This window comes from Pipistrellus hanaki, assembly GCF_964339955.1.
Source record: "Pipistrellus hanaki genome assembly, chromosome: 5".
NCBI lineage: Eukaryota > Metazoa > Chordata > Mammalia > Chiroptera > Vespertilionidae > Pipistrellus > Pipistrellus hanaki.
Genome location: NC_140507.1, coordinates 35,150,848 through 35,167,349, shown reverse-complemented (window position 1 = coordinate 35,167,349; position 16,502 = coordinate 35,150,848). Strand labels below are relative to the sequence as shown.

The 16,502-nt window shown below is 49.0% G+C and overlaps 1 protein-coding gene across 1 annotated transcript in view; it reads left to right on the top strand.

The window, feature by feature from the left end:
* Positions 1-1,060: 1,060 nt before the first annotated feature.
* Positions 1,061-16,502, top strand: part of COL23A1 (collagen type XXIII alpha 1 chain) — a 238,695-nt gene continuing 223,253 nt past the window's right edge. The window contains exon 1 of the mRNA XM_084886773.1: positions 1,061-1,844. Within this exon, the coding sequence (XP_084742899.1) occupies positions 1,560-1,844 (285 nt within the window). The 5' untranslated portion in view covers positions 1,061-1,559. The remainder of the gene's footprint in view (positions 1,845-16,502) is intronic.

Sequence of the window (16,502 nt, the reverse complement as noted above, 5' to 3'; positions counted from 1 at the left end):
GCTTGATAATGCAGAAGCTTCTGGAATGTAGTAAACATAGTGCAGTAACATTAAATAGCAATGTGTAACTTAACCATGCATTTGGAAGTAAAAATAAAGTGCTAAGATGTAATACGGTGTTGGCCTCTTCAGAGTAGATAATCTCAACAAGTATGTTTTAGACTATTTATTGGGTATATACTAGATTGTAGCATGGCTCCAGAACCTATCTATAACCATCTAAACATAACCCCAATTTACTTAAGTTTTAAAAGATAATGCACAGAAATAATCTAAAATACCCAGAGTGAGAAGGAAGACAGATATAACCGGTCTTTCTCTCAAAATCAGTTGAGTTACCCAAATCACAGTTTATTATTTTTATTTGAGTATTAGAAGAGTTCATGGAAGAGTTACTTGGGGCCCATTTTAGGATATAAGTATGGCTGGTAGAAATCTGAGGGAGCAGAGAATCCCACCTGACTTCCAGCTTTTCGTCTCTTTCTTGAAAACACTGTTAGGGCCACTTAACATTCAGGCTTTCCTAACTTGTGGTGTAAATTTGCAGCAAAGCCACAGTATAGATTAAATATCCATACTGATTGTTGCTTTGGCCAAGTTGTGTTTCTACTATAGATAAACCATCATCTCAATAAAAGTTGGAGTTCTTTTTCTCCATCTTTTCCATTTTTAGTCTCAATTTTCTCAAATGGAAGCCCTCTCTAGGAGAGCTGACAAGGCCTTTACAAACATTGTAAGACCTTGTCCCTGACAAGTCCTTAAAAGGCCTTGTCAGGGACAAGGTCTTACAATGTTCGTTTCCAGCACCCCATGCCTGGCACATAATAAATGTAGAGAAATTCAGATTCTAAGATTAAGATTCTTTCTGCTTTACCCTGACTGTGAGCGCGCTGCGATCACTTTCGGCCACCAGTCGGCGCTAAGGCGCCGTCTAAAACGGACTCACTACGTTTTCCAACAGGGTTTGAAGTTCTGAGCTTTTAAAAAATTGTCGGCATGGTTAATTCACAAGTTTAGAGGCATTTTCGCCAGGCATGGATAATGCTCCAGCCAGGAGTGGGCTGCAGAAGGCGCTCTTAGTCTCTGGGCGCATCTCAGACATCTGGGGATCGCAGGGGGAGCTCATCCTGGGGGGTCGCAGAGGTGCCCGCGCGGGAGTGGGTGCGGCCGGGCCGGGCCCGGGCCCGCTGAGGGCGGAGGTGCGTGCTGCTCACCGAGTCCGCCAGGCACGCGCCGGGGGCTCGGAGGAGACAGCTCCCTTCCCGCTCCCGCTCCCGCCCCCTTGCCGCGCAGGGCTGACCGGGCCGCTCCTCCCCTGGGTGGGTCCCGGCTCCTTTTCTGGCAGAGTCTATCTGCATAGAGGAAACTGCCCAAAGTGGCTGTGGCGGAGCTGCTGGCGGAGGGGAAGGGGGCGTGCGCCGATCCGCTGCTGCCTGGAGCCCGAGCCCCGCGCGCCGGCCGACCTCGTGCCTAGGGTTCTCTGCCCGCTCCCGGCGCGCTCAGCCTTCAGCCCCGGCGCTGCACCGCCCCCTCGGACAGCAACACGCAGAGATCGCGCCATGAGCCCGGGCGAGCAAGACGGCGGCAGCGCGCGGAAGGGCGGTCCGGCGGGCGGCGGGGGTCGTCCGGCGGCGAAGGCGGTGGGAGCCTGGGCGGTGAGCGCGCTGTGCCTGCTGCTCTCCGTGGGCTCCGCGGCCGCCTGCCTGCTGCTGGGCGCCCAGGCGTCGGCGCTGCAGGGCCGGGTGGCAGCGCTCGAGGAGGAGCGGGAGCTGCTGCGGCGCACGGGGGTCCCAGGCGCCCTGTCCGCCTGGGCTGAGCCGCACCTGGAGCGCCTGCTGCGCGAGGTGAGGAGCATGGGGGGCGCTTCCAGGAAAGGGGTGCATGGGACTGGGGGCGGGGGGAGTGTCCGTGCCCTGGGAGCCCCGGGCAGGGTGGCCGTCTCCCCGAGGAGGGTTTGCCCGCTAGTTCTGTGCACGCGAGTCCACCCTGGTGGCCTGCGCGAGGAGCTGAGGTTGGCAAAGCGAAGTGCCGGCCCGAGGGGTCCTGCTGCTGCCCCTCCTCCAGCCGCAAGGTCGCGATCCAGTGCTAGCGGCCTTGGGAAGCGTGAGTTAGAAGGGCCCTGTTTGGGGACGAGTTAGAGGGACAGAGAGGATCCCCGGGGGTGTGCGCTCTGGCCACCGGTTGCTTCCCTGAGATGCACGCAGGGATCCTCAGCTGTGCCGTCATAAGGAAGAGGCTCCAGGGAAAGTGTCTGGAGGGTGACTCTCATCTCATCATTGGCAGCAGCTGCTCTTCCCCACGCTGGTGTACCTGGGAGGGGCATGGGGCCCCAGCCAGCAGGGGCCACGGTGGAGGAAAGCCCCAGACAGACCCTAAAGCTGGGACCTTGAAGGTCAGCCCAGCCTGCGCACTCTGCGCGCGCGCGCGCGCGCACACACACACACACACACACACACACACACACACACACAAAATACCGCCAGAAAAATTTGTTCCGAGGCAGCCCCATCCTGGAGCTGCTGTGCTCTGGAGCTGCTGCCGCTGATTGCACGCTCCGTGCCACCGAGACCTGAAGGGGATGCCCACATGAGACCAGTAGAGGGAGGGGAAGAAAACAATCTGGGCCAGAAAACTGGGTACCAATCTCGGGCTGCCACCTGGGCGGTGCAAATACATCTGCGTCTTCTTGAAAGCATATAAGACTGACGCTTCTTCGGTTACAGTTGCTGCATTTGGGTCCTCAAAGCCCTCCCCCAGCTTTTGTGCAGCAGTGCCTCTCCCCATAGAGTCTGGACGGACTAGAGCTTCCCTGGCTGAGCCCGGCTTGCCTCCTGCGCCCTGGCCTCTCTGTTTGAGCCATCCTCTTCCTCCTGGGAAAGGTGGATCCCAAGGGCCCTGCCCAAAGGGGCATCTTCAGTTGTAGCATGAAAAGCACGTGTTTCAGGGTAGAGGAGAGGAAGGACCGGTCTGTGACTACCAACCCCCGGAACTGTGCAGAGCTGTGATCTTTAAGTAAGGTATCCATCATTGAGGGAATTTGGAATCTTTGGGGGAATGGGAGAAGATAGCACCACACGTCCTAGTTCACCATACCTGTTTCTTAGCCCTTTAATGTAAGCCAGCATTGCATCTCTTCTTGCTTGGATGTAGGCAAAATTGCTGCTTCATGAAATGATTTCCTCTTTTTTCCTGGAAAGTGTCTGCAGACTTCAGAAATCTCTCCAGGGTCCTGCTTGGCAACTCCTGGTGATGGTTTCATAATTGCAGCCCCATTATCTTTTGGCAAATCCCTAGAGACCAGAGTGTGGAACTGATTTATGAAAGGTCAGTTGAGTTTCTACCTGTTAGTGCTAGAACTGTGGCTTATTCTTTTGGATAGGAGACCCCTCTGAGTATAAAAATAAACCGCAAGCCCGGATGGAGTAAATCAGAAATCCCAGGAGAACCTTTTGCAAAGAACTTTCAAATTGTGTTTATTCTAATGGGGGGGAGGGGGGGGTCTGGGAAAGCAGCCACTTCTGAGGAGTGTGGATGGAGTCCTGAATTTGGAGGGTCGGCAGGGAGAGCAGTGGCTTCCTGCGGCTCAGAGCAAACCACAGTTCATTCTCTCCTCCCCTCTCCCCTCTCCCCTCTCCCCTCTCCCCTCTCCCTCCACTAGGAAGGCAAAGGGAACATTTTGGAATCCTGGGATTTCCACTTCAGATTTGCTGCACAATTCAGCATTCTGACATTAGCGTGTACACATCTCAACATATCCTACAACTAAGTAACTAAACCTGACATCTGAGGGGTATGTGCTCAGAGTTCTAACTGGCTAGTTTTTCCATCCCAGTGGAGCATCAGAGACACCACGGTGTGAATGCCCGTGGGGCTGAGCTTCTGGCTGTTTTCGTGCCCCCTGTAAAAGGTGTCTGTCTTCCAGGGCCATGCTGTTTCTGCTTCTACCCATTCTTCTCCCAGATGTCATTGTCTGGGAAGTGTGCACACCCTGGCTGGTAACCCTGAGAGTCCCTGGCAGAGAGGAAGGGGCTGTGGGAGGCACATAATGGCGAGCTGGTAATTGGCTTTAAATGGATGGGAAGATATTTTTTGAACTATTAGGTATAAAAGACCAATGAACTGAAAATAGCTTCAGGAAAGAACATTTGTACTTGAACATGTTTTTCAGTTCTAGTTTGTTTTCAGTGAAGCCTCTTTAAAGCTGGAGCTGAAGTAGTTGTGTGTGTGAGAGAGTGCCTGCAGGTTGTCCTTTTACGAACAAGATTGTTTTCAGAGTTTTGGAGGCAGAAACCACATCCAAATTAAAGAAGAGAAATCCTTACCAACCACACGCCACTTTAAAGTCAGAAAAAGTTTATTTTAAACAAGCCAACAAAAGCCACTGTTAATATGGGGCCCACTGTGTTTGTTCCCTTGGGAACAGAACTATGAAATAACTTATTTGGGACCGGCTGATGTGCCTGACAATGGAGACCCAGAAGCTACAATAAGGGGATATTCAAGTTAACTGGTGATTATCCTTCCATGCTACAAAATAAGAGAAATGGTTTTCAGTACATAAAAACAGGATTTTTTTTTTTTTAGCAAGAATCATTAACAATAGCATCTCTAGTATGATCCAAAACTATAAATGCAAAACAAGCATCTGATATATGTTTTTAAGGTGCTTTAAATAGGCTGCCTAAGTAATCAACCCCCAATAGTTGCACCTATAGTTATAATATTACAAAAGCTTGAATTTTACTAGATTAAGAAAGTTTAATTCAAGCATGAAAGAAGCATTAAGTTGTATTCACAAGTCATTTCCAGCTTTCAGTGGACTTATTGTTGGCTATTGGTCTCCCACTGTCCAGACCAGTCCGTTTAGAAAACAAGAAAAACACAGAGACCAAGGGTAAAATTCAAGCACTTTCCTTCCCTACCATCAACTAGATATATTAGTTGTTACCGTAAAACCCAGAGTCAACTGTAGATTTTTCCGTCTCTGTCACTTGTCAGGACTGCTCTGCGGTGTACATTTTAATAAAGAGGCTCAGTTTTCAGTCCCGTGGCTAGAGATGGATAACTACATTTGTCCCCTTGATATTTCCTGGCTCCCAAACCAAAAAACTTTCTGTCCAATACTTTCTGGCATGCTCACTTTCTCTGCTCTTTTTTTTGGGGGGGGGGGGATGGGAGGGGGGGGGAGAGGATTGAGCCAACTGTCAGGGTATTCCTTTCACAAACATTTTTTAATTGTTAAATTGGACTTTTACATATTGGCTTAAAAAAAATCTTTATTGTTGAGAGTATTACAGATGTTCCTCTTTTTTCCCCCATTCCTCCCCTCTACCCAGTTCCCGGCCCTGCCCCAGGCCTTGGCCATTCTATTGTCGGTGTCCATAGGTAATGCATATATGCATATAAGATCTTTGTTTAATCTCTTCCCATCTCCCCCCACTCCCCTTCCCTCTGAGAATCGTCAATTTGCTCTATTTCCATGCCTCTGATTCTATTTTATTCATCAGTTTATTCTGTTCATTAGATTTCTTGTTTATTTTTATTTTTAGATTCAATTGTTGATAGGTATGTATTTGTTGCCATTTTGTTGTTCGTATTTTTTAATCTTTTTCTTCTACTTCTTAAAGAATACCCTTCAACATTTCATATAATACTGGTTTGGTGGTGATGAACTCCTTTAGTTTTTTCTTGTCTATGAAGCTCTTTATCTGACCTTCAATTCTAAATGATAGCTTTGCTGAGTAGAGTAATCTTGGTTCTAGGTCCTTGCTATTCCTCACTTTGAATATTTCTTGCCACTCCCTCTGACTGCATAATATCTGTTGAGAAAACAACTGACAATCGTATGGGCATTCCCCTGTAGATAACTAACTGCTTTTCTCTTGTTGCTTTTAAGATTCTCTCTTTGTCTTTAGCCTGTGGCATTTTAATTATGATGTGTCTTGGTGTGGTTCTCTTGGGTTCTTCTTGTTTGGGGCTCTCTGTGCTTCCTGGATTTGTAAGTCTATTTCTTTCACCAGGTACAGAAAGTTTTCTGTCATTCAAATAGGTTTTCAATATCTTGCTCTCTTCTTCTGGCACCCCCATAATGCAAATGTTGGTATGCTTGAAGTTGTCCCCGGGGCTCCTTACACTATCTTCATATTTTTGGGTTCTTTTTTTTTCTTCTCATTTCTCTTTTCTGGTTGGGTGTGTTTTGCTTCTTCATATTTCAAACTGTTGTTTTGATTCTCAGAATCCTCTACTCTACTGTTGAATCCCTGTATATTTTTTTTTTTTTTTTTTTTTTTTGGTCAGTGTATGCTTAATTTCTGACTGGTTTTCTTTTCTTTTTTTTTTCTTTTTTTTTTTCCATTTCTTTGGAGGTTTCTAGAAGATTCTTGAGTAAACTTATAACTGTGATTTTGAACTCTATATCCAGTAGTTTGCTTTCTTCCATTTCTTTCATTTGTGACATGTTTATTTGTGTCTGCATTTTGGCTGCTTCCCTGTGTTTGTTTCTATGTATTGGGTAGAGCTACTGTGTCTCCTTGAGTTGGTAGAGTGGCCTTGTGTAATAGGTGTTCTATAGGGCCCAATGGCTCAGCCTCCCCAATCCCCTAAGGTGGACACTCTAGGTGCACCCCTTTGTGGGCTGTGTGCACAGTCTTGTAGTTGAGCTTTGATTGCTGTTGGTGTCACTGGGAGGAATTGACCTCCAGGCCAATTGACTGTTAGGACCAGCTGAACTACAGTGAGAGAGCTGCTGTGCAGGAGACACCCCTGTGGAGTAGGACTTGCTTCAGTGGGGCTTTAGTGCTCACTGAGTCTGCCCCTTGAGTGTATCACTTATGGATGTGCAGAGTTATAATCTGATATGGTCTGATACTGACCATTGGTACACTAGTTCTTGGGTCTCCAGGGAGGTGCAAAGTCAGCTTCTCCACTCAGCAGGACCTACAGAGAGATCTGCAGATTCTTCCTCTTTATCGTGTTTGGAAGTGCCCAAGTGAGGCCCAGCTATGAAATAAGGCAGGCTGGTGCTGGTGCTGGTGCTGGTGCTGGGTCTTGGACCTTTTATTGATAGGTTTGGGGCTCCCTGACCCAGCTGCAGCTTGTTTGAGAGATGTTAGCCTGAAAAAGGACAGGCCATTCCTATGCAAAAGCTGCTCCACACAGCTTGGGTGGGTTTGTAAATTAGATGAGGCGGCTCTTCAGGAATCACTAGGGCGAGCAAACAGAAATGGCTGCCAGTCAGTTCTGTCACTGGGGAGGTCCCATCACAGGAACAATGATCCCTGAGAGCACCTCTGTCTGGGAGAAAGTTGCTCCTGAGTTCCTGCCCCAATCCCTGACAATCCAGTTCCTCCTCATATGTGTCTGTGTTCCCAGAGCCTCGCCCTGGTGCTGGGGCTCAGAGGAAGCAGGACCTTGTAAGTTCAATTCATGGTGCTGGCCTTTTAAGAGGAACAGCTGGGTCTCCAGCAGTCTCTGTGTCCCCGAGCCCCAATCTGCAGTGGTTTTTACAGCCCGTAGTTCTTACTTCCCATAGGGACTTCTTTTCCCAGCTCTGGAACCCTGGACTCGGGGGCTGCTGTGGGGTTGGGACACCTTGCTCCTCCAAGAGGCATCCACAGAGACAATCTTCTTCCCGATTAAAAAAACAGCACATGTGGGTGCCAGACCATTCCATTCCGCACCTCCACGCTTCCTACCAGTCTCAGTGTGTTTTCTTCTTATCTCATTGTAAGACTTGCATTCAGCCAGCTTTCCAGCGGTTCTGGGTGATGGTTGTTCTGTATTTTATTTGTAATTTTGATGTGGTTGTGTGAGGTGGCAAGAACAGGTGTTTACCAGGCCACCATTTTCAAATCCTACGTATTGGCTTTGAAGATGCACGGCATTGCTCCTGAAGCTGGGGAACCTGAACTGAACGAATGTATACCAACAGGCAGAGAAGGGTTTCAGTCCCACCATATCACTCACTCTGTCATCTCACCTCTTCAACTTTCTAAGCCTCAACTTCCTCTTCCCAGTATGCTGGTCACCACTGCCTGGGTAGTGAATGACAAGCAAAGATAACATGGAAGAAAGTGTTGGTCAGTAAGTGTGCTTTTGATGATGAGTAACAGTACCTGAGTGTGGTCCCTTAAGCACTGCAATCATGGAATTAGCTTGCAGAACCAGAGAAGCCTGGAAGTCATTCAGAAGATTGTGGGTTAGTTTAGTGACCTGACCACGATGGGTGCTACAATTCTCAGCATGAGTCTTCACACAAGAGTAGCCAAGGTAGAAGGGAAGGAGGCAGGAAAAAGAGTCATCTTCTTGATTAGCTTTCTCTGTTATTTGAGTCAGCAGGGAGATTCCCAGACCTCCCTTATAGCCAGAGCCAGGGCCCATGATCACCGTTATCCTGTCACTGGCAAAGGTAATGGAGTCGGCCAATCTTTTTTTTTTTTTTTTTTTCTACTTAAGGAAAAGTTTTATTTTTTTTTATTTTTATTTTATTTTTTTTAATTTTATTTTTTTGGACATCTTTATGTCTTGATTTCTTTTTTTTTCTTTTTTTTTTTAAATCAATCTTTATTGTTCATATTATTACAAAGGTTCCTCATTTCTTCCCCCCTCCACCAGGTTCCCACCCCACCCTCCGTCCCCTCCCCATCCCCCATTGTCCTCATCCATAGGTGCACAGTTTATGTTCAGTCTCTTCCTCCCTCCCTTTTCAGATAGTAAATCAGTTACTTAGCATTTTTTCATATCAATAATACCTCCACATGCCCAATGATACACTTCACACAAAAGACATTTCCAAATAGGTCAACCAGCCTCATCCAGGCCCCACCCAAGGCACTCACAGATCAACACCCCAGCACTATACTAACTCAACACATCCAGATCTAAGCCTTCATCACTTGATTCAGCAGACCCTCAAGTTCCCGCAAAAGTTTCCAGCCATGTCTGAGAGGCAGCCGTGGGGCAGGGGCAGGCAAGGAGCGAGTTGTTCCGGGCCTGGCTGCTCCGGGACTGGCCTCTGTTGCTCTGGTTCGTTCTACAACCAGCTGCTCCGGGTCTGGTCACTGCCGCTCCCGACCTAGTTGCTCTGGACTTGGCTGCTGCTGCTCCGGGCCCGGCCGCTCCGGGCCTGGCCGCATGGAGTCAGCCAATCTTGATTCATCCCCTGAGGCCGGGCATGTTGTGGCTTTTCGAGGAAAGAAGACTGAGAATGGCTAGGTGTCTGGTGAATACCATTAAGTGTTGTTACCCCAGAGGAGGTCGGAGCAGTATCCATTGGCCAGCCACAGTTTTCATAACCAAACCCCCTTCCATTGCAGTGTTTCCCAAGCTCCATGCTCTGGGAAAAACTCTTCAGCCAAACAATTTCTGTTCCCCTCAGGGTGCACTCTCCAAGTCTGCCTCCGGCCATATCAAAGGCAAGGTTGCTGTACTTGGGATTTCTCTCTGTTCCAATCTCATGCTTTGCAGTTTATGGTCTTTAGCCCATAAGCAGATGCTGTTCTGATCCCAGAGTGACTAGCTGGAGTGGCCTCCACGCTGGGAATGGCACTCTAAGGCCCGACTTTCCAACTTTCCCCCACATCAGACAGGAGACGGTAATACTTATTCATCAGGCTGCAGCAAGTGGAAGAGGCTGCTCGAGCTGGAGGCAACTGGCCCTCTCCCCTCTCCTCTCCTCCCCTCTCCTCCCCTCCCCTCCCCTCCCCATCCCATCCCCTCCCTTCCCCTCCCCTCTCCTCTCTTCTCCTTCTCTGTAGGCAACTGGCCCAATCACCCTGAGGAACAAGGAGATCAGTGCACCTGAAACCATGTATGGGGCCCTGTACCCATGAGGTGTGCACAGGCAGCTCTGCTCCCCCACCTCTCTGCACCCCCCTCAGCCATAGGCCCCTTGGCTTTCTCAGTAGCCATATCTCGCCATGGCCTCCAAGTCCCCTGCCAGTGCCTGTACAGTTAGGGTCATGGTCCCCAGAGCAGAGTGTCCCTTTTACCCTCACTGATATCTCATGAGAGTCAGCCTTTCCAGATGCCTTTGGGTCCTTGTTCCTTCAAATAGCAATGTGACAGATCCCTAACCCAGACTGGCTTAAATTAAAAAGGGGACTTATTAGCTTGAGTAAATGAGAAATCCAGGGAAATGATGCTCGGGCACCACTGGAGGCACCTTGATTTTGTGTTTCTCTGTACTGGCTCCATATTTCTCAAGATGCCCTTACTCCCCCAGGAAGTGGCAGGGCAGCTGCCAGCAGCTGGAGTTTCTCTTTCCCAGCAGCCCTGGCAGAAGCCTCCTGGTTGCCTCTGAGGGTCAATATGGCCACTGAGGACAGTGGGGCAGCCTCTGACCTGCCAGGCTTGGGGGCAGGGCTCCTGTGTCACATGTGTGAACCTCATGTGCTGAAAGGACTGGGAGCAGAGGGTGCTCCTAGAGGACAACTTGGAGTGCTGATGTCAGAAGGAGGAGAGGACACGGGGCTGGTAGGTGACCATCCAAGGAATAATGAGAGGGGGGCTTGGGCAAGAAGCTGCAGCCACATTCTGGAGAAATTCCTATCTGATGTCTTGAAATCCAGATAAAGGATTTTTGATCTAATGGGATAGGCAGTAAGTTGTCAGTTTTTGTTCTGAAGGCATACACACACACACACACACACACACACACACACACACACACACTGGTGGCCTGGTGCACGGATTTGTGCACATTGAAAGGAAAATAATTACGGGGGGGGGGGGGGCGGGGGGCGGGGGGACCGCCACTGCTGGCCGCCCTCTGCGGGGCGATTGGGCCCCCACTCACACCTGCCTTGGCCTGGCACCGCCTGCTCACCTGCTCCACCATCCCACCATGGTCCCGATGACAGCGGGGTCCCTGGGAGCCGGCATCGCCTTCAGTGACCCCCACTGCCAGCACCGCATTGCCGAAGCCCGCCATGTTCCACACTGCCCCCTGGTGGTCAACACATGTCATAGTGAGTAGTAGAACTTCTGGTTGAATGACTGCCTGAGGGGACAATTTGCATATTAGGCTTTTATTATACATGTATAGGATTGATAAATTTGGGTTTATCTGAGGCAGTATTGAAATCTGTATTTCTCTCTGAATATAATGCACTTACAAAATATGAACTTGATAAGTTACAGAATAACTTAAAAATTTTGAAACTTCTCCATGACGGCCTCGTGAAATGTGGAAGACAGAGGTTATTGCAAGAGGGAGAAGTGTGTCTGAGATGGAGGCCTTGACATGCTTGGAGACAGACCTGGGCTCCCCCGGGTTTACAGGATGCCATAGAAGGGAGGAACGGAAAGAATGGGCAGGCATCCTGTGTTTGAGTTCCATGTCCAGCCTATAGCATGTGGACATGTCCCATGTCAGGGCCACCTCGTCCCAGGCCCACCTTCCTCTGCCCACTTTCATCGGCTTCATGGGAAGTGTCCTCATGAGGAAGGAGGCCCCACTCCTCTGGCCTGGTCGAGGAGTCTTTGGGGCACCCTGAGTCCCCGTGACTTGGAACAGAGAGATGCGAGTGCTTGGGCGATGCCACAGCCTTGCCTGAGGCTGTGTGTGATGGTGGCTTTGGGAGGCCTGACTTTGGCAGAGGAAGCATTTTGGACAAGGAGTCAGAGGCCACTGCCTGAGTCCATTCAGGCTGCTATAACTGAGTGGCAAGAAAACAACAAAACACTTATTTCTCACAGTTGTTTGTTAAAAAGCAAACATTTATTTCTCACCGTTCTGGAGGCAGATGCTGTGGGGAGAGCCTGCTTCCTGGTTCACAGAGGGCTGTCTTCTCTTTGTGTCCCCGCATGGCAGAAGGGGGTCCCTTTAAAAAGGGCACTGATCCCCACCTCCTAACACCATCACCTGGGGGACTAGGTTTCAGTATAGGAATGTGCGGGGACACAAGCATTCAGTCTTCGGCAGCCACCGGCTGCCTGCTTGCTGTGCGGCCCGGGCTGGCCGTGGGCCTCTCAGAGCCTCGGTTCTCTCCACCTGGAGGTGAGAACACGACTCGGGCTGTCCAGAGGAGTCGTGGTTCGGAGTAGAGAAGGGAGGCCAGCAAAGGGGGGTGAGCTCTGAGCACTGGGACCCACTGTCTTTTCCTTCCAGGGACCCCTGGTGGTGATATGATCATCCACTTTCAGAGAAAGCCCTCTCTCTCACCACAATTCCACAGGTTTCTCTCCTTTCTCTCGTTCTCACCGCACCAGGAGGCACTGCTCCGTGCCGGTGGTGGAGAGTTCTTTCAACCCGGCTCTTTGCGGGGCAGGTGTAGACCCTTTTCTCTTTGCCCCTGGACACGCTCATCAGCTCTCCAGCGCTGCTGCTCCTGAGATGTGCCCACCTCCTTCACTGAGGGTGTTAGTTCCAGTGTCGGGAACAGCACGCCAACTCAGCAACCCTTCCCCATCTTCCTTTAAAAAAAAAAGAACCAAGCTATAATATTGTTTTAACACAATTAGGTTACTGATAATTGCACCACTATAAAACAAGAACTATTTAACTTTTGGCAGCATCCATTTCAATTCTTATCCATAGACAGATTCACCCTTAACTAATTATAATATTACCGCAGAGTATACATCATTTATCTCTCGCTTGTATATATTTCAAGCTAACAACGACAAAATTGTTGCAGCCCTGAACAGTGGCAGCACCAGCCAGTGCAGTACCAAAGGGTCAAGGGCATGTACCTGGGGTTGCAATTTTGCTTCCTAACCCTGGTCAGAGAGCTTGCGGAGGCAATCAATTGATGTGCAATCTCACATCAATGTTTCTCTCTCTCTCTCTCTCTCTCTCTCTCTCTCTCTCTCTCTCTCTCTCTCTCTCTTTCTCTTCTCCCACCCTCCCTTTCACTCTCTCCGAAAAGCAATGGAAAAAAATATTCTCTTATGAGGATTAACAAACCCAAACCAAAATCAAACAAAAACATTGTTTCAGGCCCAGACAATGTTGAGCGTCATCCCCATGCACCAGGAGGTTGCTGTTCAGTTCCAGGTAAGACACATGCCTGGTTCGGGGAGTGCGGCAGGCAACCAATGGATATTTCTCTCTCTCTTTCCCTCCCCTTTTCCTTCTCTGGAATCAATAAACAAAACAAAACATTGTAGCAGATGCTGCACAATCTTTATGGTCATGTTTCATGGCTGCAGAGGATCCCATCCATGGGATCTGCATCCTCTATCAACGCAGCACTAGGCTCCCTCCACATTCCTGTTGGCACAGGTAACGGGACAGCCAATAGTTTTGTGGGCAAAGTCTCTCCTGTTCTTCTTTGGGACATAGAGCAACTGCCCATGGAGGAACATCTCGTGTTTTTGTTTTGAGTTTGGAACATCTAAGCTTGTCCGTGACTTTACATGTTTATCTTCCTGGCGTAGTCTGAAACTGTCACGCCATTGTGACGTTATGCTTCACGCTCTATGCTGAGCAAAGTAGATTCAGTCCATCTTTTGGTTGACATTTTATTTCAGGTGGGTTTGTTGTTGTTAAGAGCAGAAAATGTTTGATAACCAGCAAAGCCTTAAGATAAGATTTGAGGAGACTCTGAAGATGTCTCAGAATTAGTCTCCTTTGCTGGTTTGGTGCCAGAAGCCTTTCCTGCGCAGCATTTGGCAGTGCCGAGCGCTGCTCGGGTCCCCGCTGTGACTTCCAGTTCTGTGAACAAATGTAACTCAGTTAGGGGACGTTCTCCGGAGGCCACACACACCCTCCAGCTCTCTCGGTTCGCTTTTCTCCATGTGCAGCATAGGGATTAATCTTTAATTGTTGACAAAGGCTCTCAGAAGACATCCCTTCATCACATCCGGAAACATATTTTAGGAGTAAGCACGAACGATTGGGAGAAAAAATAAGTTTGCAGATGTCGTTTTTAAAGAAAGGCACGGCAGTGCACTCCTAGAGGATTAGGGGGGACGATGAGGTCCCTCCCTTGTGCCTGCCCTGGGCAAAAGGGTTCGCATACATTTCCCTGTTACATAACAGCCCCAGCCCAGCCCCCGGCCCCCATGAGGTGGCCTTCCCTTCCCAGAGTGGGACGATGACTGGCCCAGGTAGCAGCATATGCCTGAATCTGGGTAACCTGACTCCTAGTCCCCCTCCCTTTCTATAGTCGTCCTGCCAGATGCTGCCTTCCCCCCCACCCTCCCCCCCCCAAAAGGGGAAAAATAGCAGCAGCTTCTTTCTGTCTGTGGACATCCTCCGTAGGTGGCAGACCCATAGGGTGGAGGGCAAGACTTTAGTTTTAAGCAGACCTGGGTTCACCTCTCATCCCTACCATTTCCCAGCTGTGTGACTTGGGGTAAATGGCTGGTTTTCCAAATTTCAGTTTGCCCACCTGTTAAATGGGGATTATCATCCTTGGCCTAAGGTTTCTTGATAATGCCCGAAGTGCTTCAGCACGTCATACAAGTCCTGAAAATGGCTATTCTTATTAGAATGCCTTCTTTGACTAAGCCCAGAAGGAATGTCTGTGTCTAATTGGGGAGGAAGCCCCATGGTTACACGGCTGACCTTAAGATCCTTTTAGCACTAGGATTCTGCCAGCCTGTTTAGGCCATGCAGAAGTAGAAAAGGTGTGGACATATGTCCTGTTTCCAAATCAATGATGGGGAAATGTGTCTTGTTGAAAAAAAAGCAAAGATCAAATCAGCTTCATAACCCCATTTTTTCTTTCTTTCATTTGAGCAAAATTTCACATTTACAACCAAGCTAAAAATGTTATTATTCTTGAAAATTAGTATATGGCTTTTTCATTGCGAAAGAGCTTCAAACACCTAGTAAATTCGCTTTGATTAATAGGTTTGTCCAATTTTGTGATTACTCAATGTAGTACAGACTTCCCCAAATGCTTGTCTGTAGCCTGGTGAACCAGAGGCCTCACACACATCTGTTTCAGTTCACACTGGTAAATGAGAAAATTTTAATTTCTGATGTAGCCACAAAATTCGGGGTGGGATGGAGGGGGGTGCTTTCAAATGGGTAATGTCAACTTCAAAAATTGAATTCGCTTCCAACTTTGAATTGTGAAACAAATCATAAAGCAATTAGAGTGTGTTCTTGTGTTTCAGAAGACAGTTTACATAAAATATACTCAACGTTGGGCCTCCGAGGAGGATCATCACATAAAAAAAGCAAAGTCTGTCCATTTATCTAACTATGCCTTTTTGTGTGATGTATGGGCTGCTATCATCTACAGCATCTTGTTTCCAGACCCAGGTGGTGGTGCAAATCAAGGATACGGTCACATGGCAGTGGGATTAGAGTGCGTGTATACGTGTGAGATCAAGTGTGCATACATGTCAGCATACATGCGCAATGTGTACATTGTGTGGGAATACGTGTGAGTGCATTATGAGTGCACACATGTCCATACATGTGCATGAGGGTGTTTGTGAATGTGAGTGGGGGGGAGTTATGGGGCATGTTCGTGTGTGCTTGTGCGCACGCAGGAACCATTGAAGGAAGCGGGTAGGGTGAAACCTGACCTCATCGCCTCCCCACAGAAGTTGTCCCTGCCAAGTCCTCCTAAAAGCCTCTCCAACGGGGCCCGCACAGCTCAGGCTGTGGGCTCTGGAGTTAGAAGACTTGGGTTGGAGTGTGGACCTGCTTCCAATGAGTTGGCTTTTCCAAGCCTCCACTTCCTCGTCTGCAAAAAGAGTGCTTCCCTTCGTTTCTCTGAGAATGAAGTGATGCACTCTTCCCGGGAGAAGCTGCCAGTTCCCTTCTTGCCTTCCCCGTACTTCGCTAATCCGAGCACTCAGAGGGCTGCCAGAACTATTAGCATTCAGTGCTAGGGGTGTTCCCCAGGCACAATTCCTCCTCCTCCTCCCACTCCTGTAAGGAGTCTCCCACCATACAGGCTTGGCCTTGAATGGGATGAGTGGGAAAGAGATGCCTCACTACTCAGACTTCGGGACCTGCTGTTGGGCTTTCTTTTGGCCCCTTCATTTCAGTCCCATCGGTGGGGCCCTTCTTGAAATAGTTACTTGTTTGACTGTCGGAGTCCTGCCACTCCATATCCCAGGGAGGTCATAGTCTCAAGTTGGTCTCCCTCCCCTTGCTCACCAGCCCTCAGTGCCTCCCAGGCCAATAAGTGAAATCTCCTCACTCAGCCCAGCATCCCAGCCCTCCGGGTCCTTTCCACCTCCTCTCACTTTATTCCCCTTGGGGAGGTGGGGAATCTGAAGTAGGTAAGTGAAGGTGGGGTAGGGTGTCTGGGAGACCCCATCTCAATCAGTTTGCTCAGGCTGCCCTAACTAAGTACCATAGTCTGAATGGCTTAAAAAACACAAATTTCTTCCCTCACAATTCTGGAGGCTGAAAGACCAAAATCAAGGTGTCAGCAGAGTTCGTTTTTCCTGAGGCCTCTCTTTTTGGCTGGCAGATGGCTGTCTTCTCCCTGTGTCTACTCATTGCCTTTCCTCTGTGCATGTCAGACTCCTAATCTCCTCTTCTTATAAGAATACCAGTCCCACTGGATATCAATAAGTACCTCATTTTA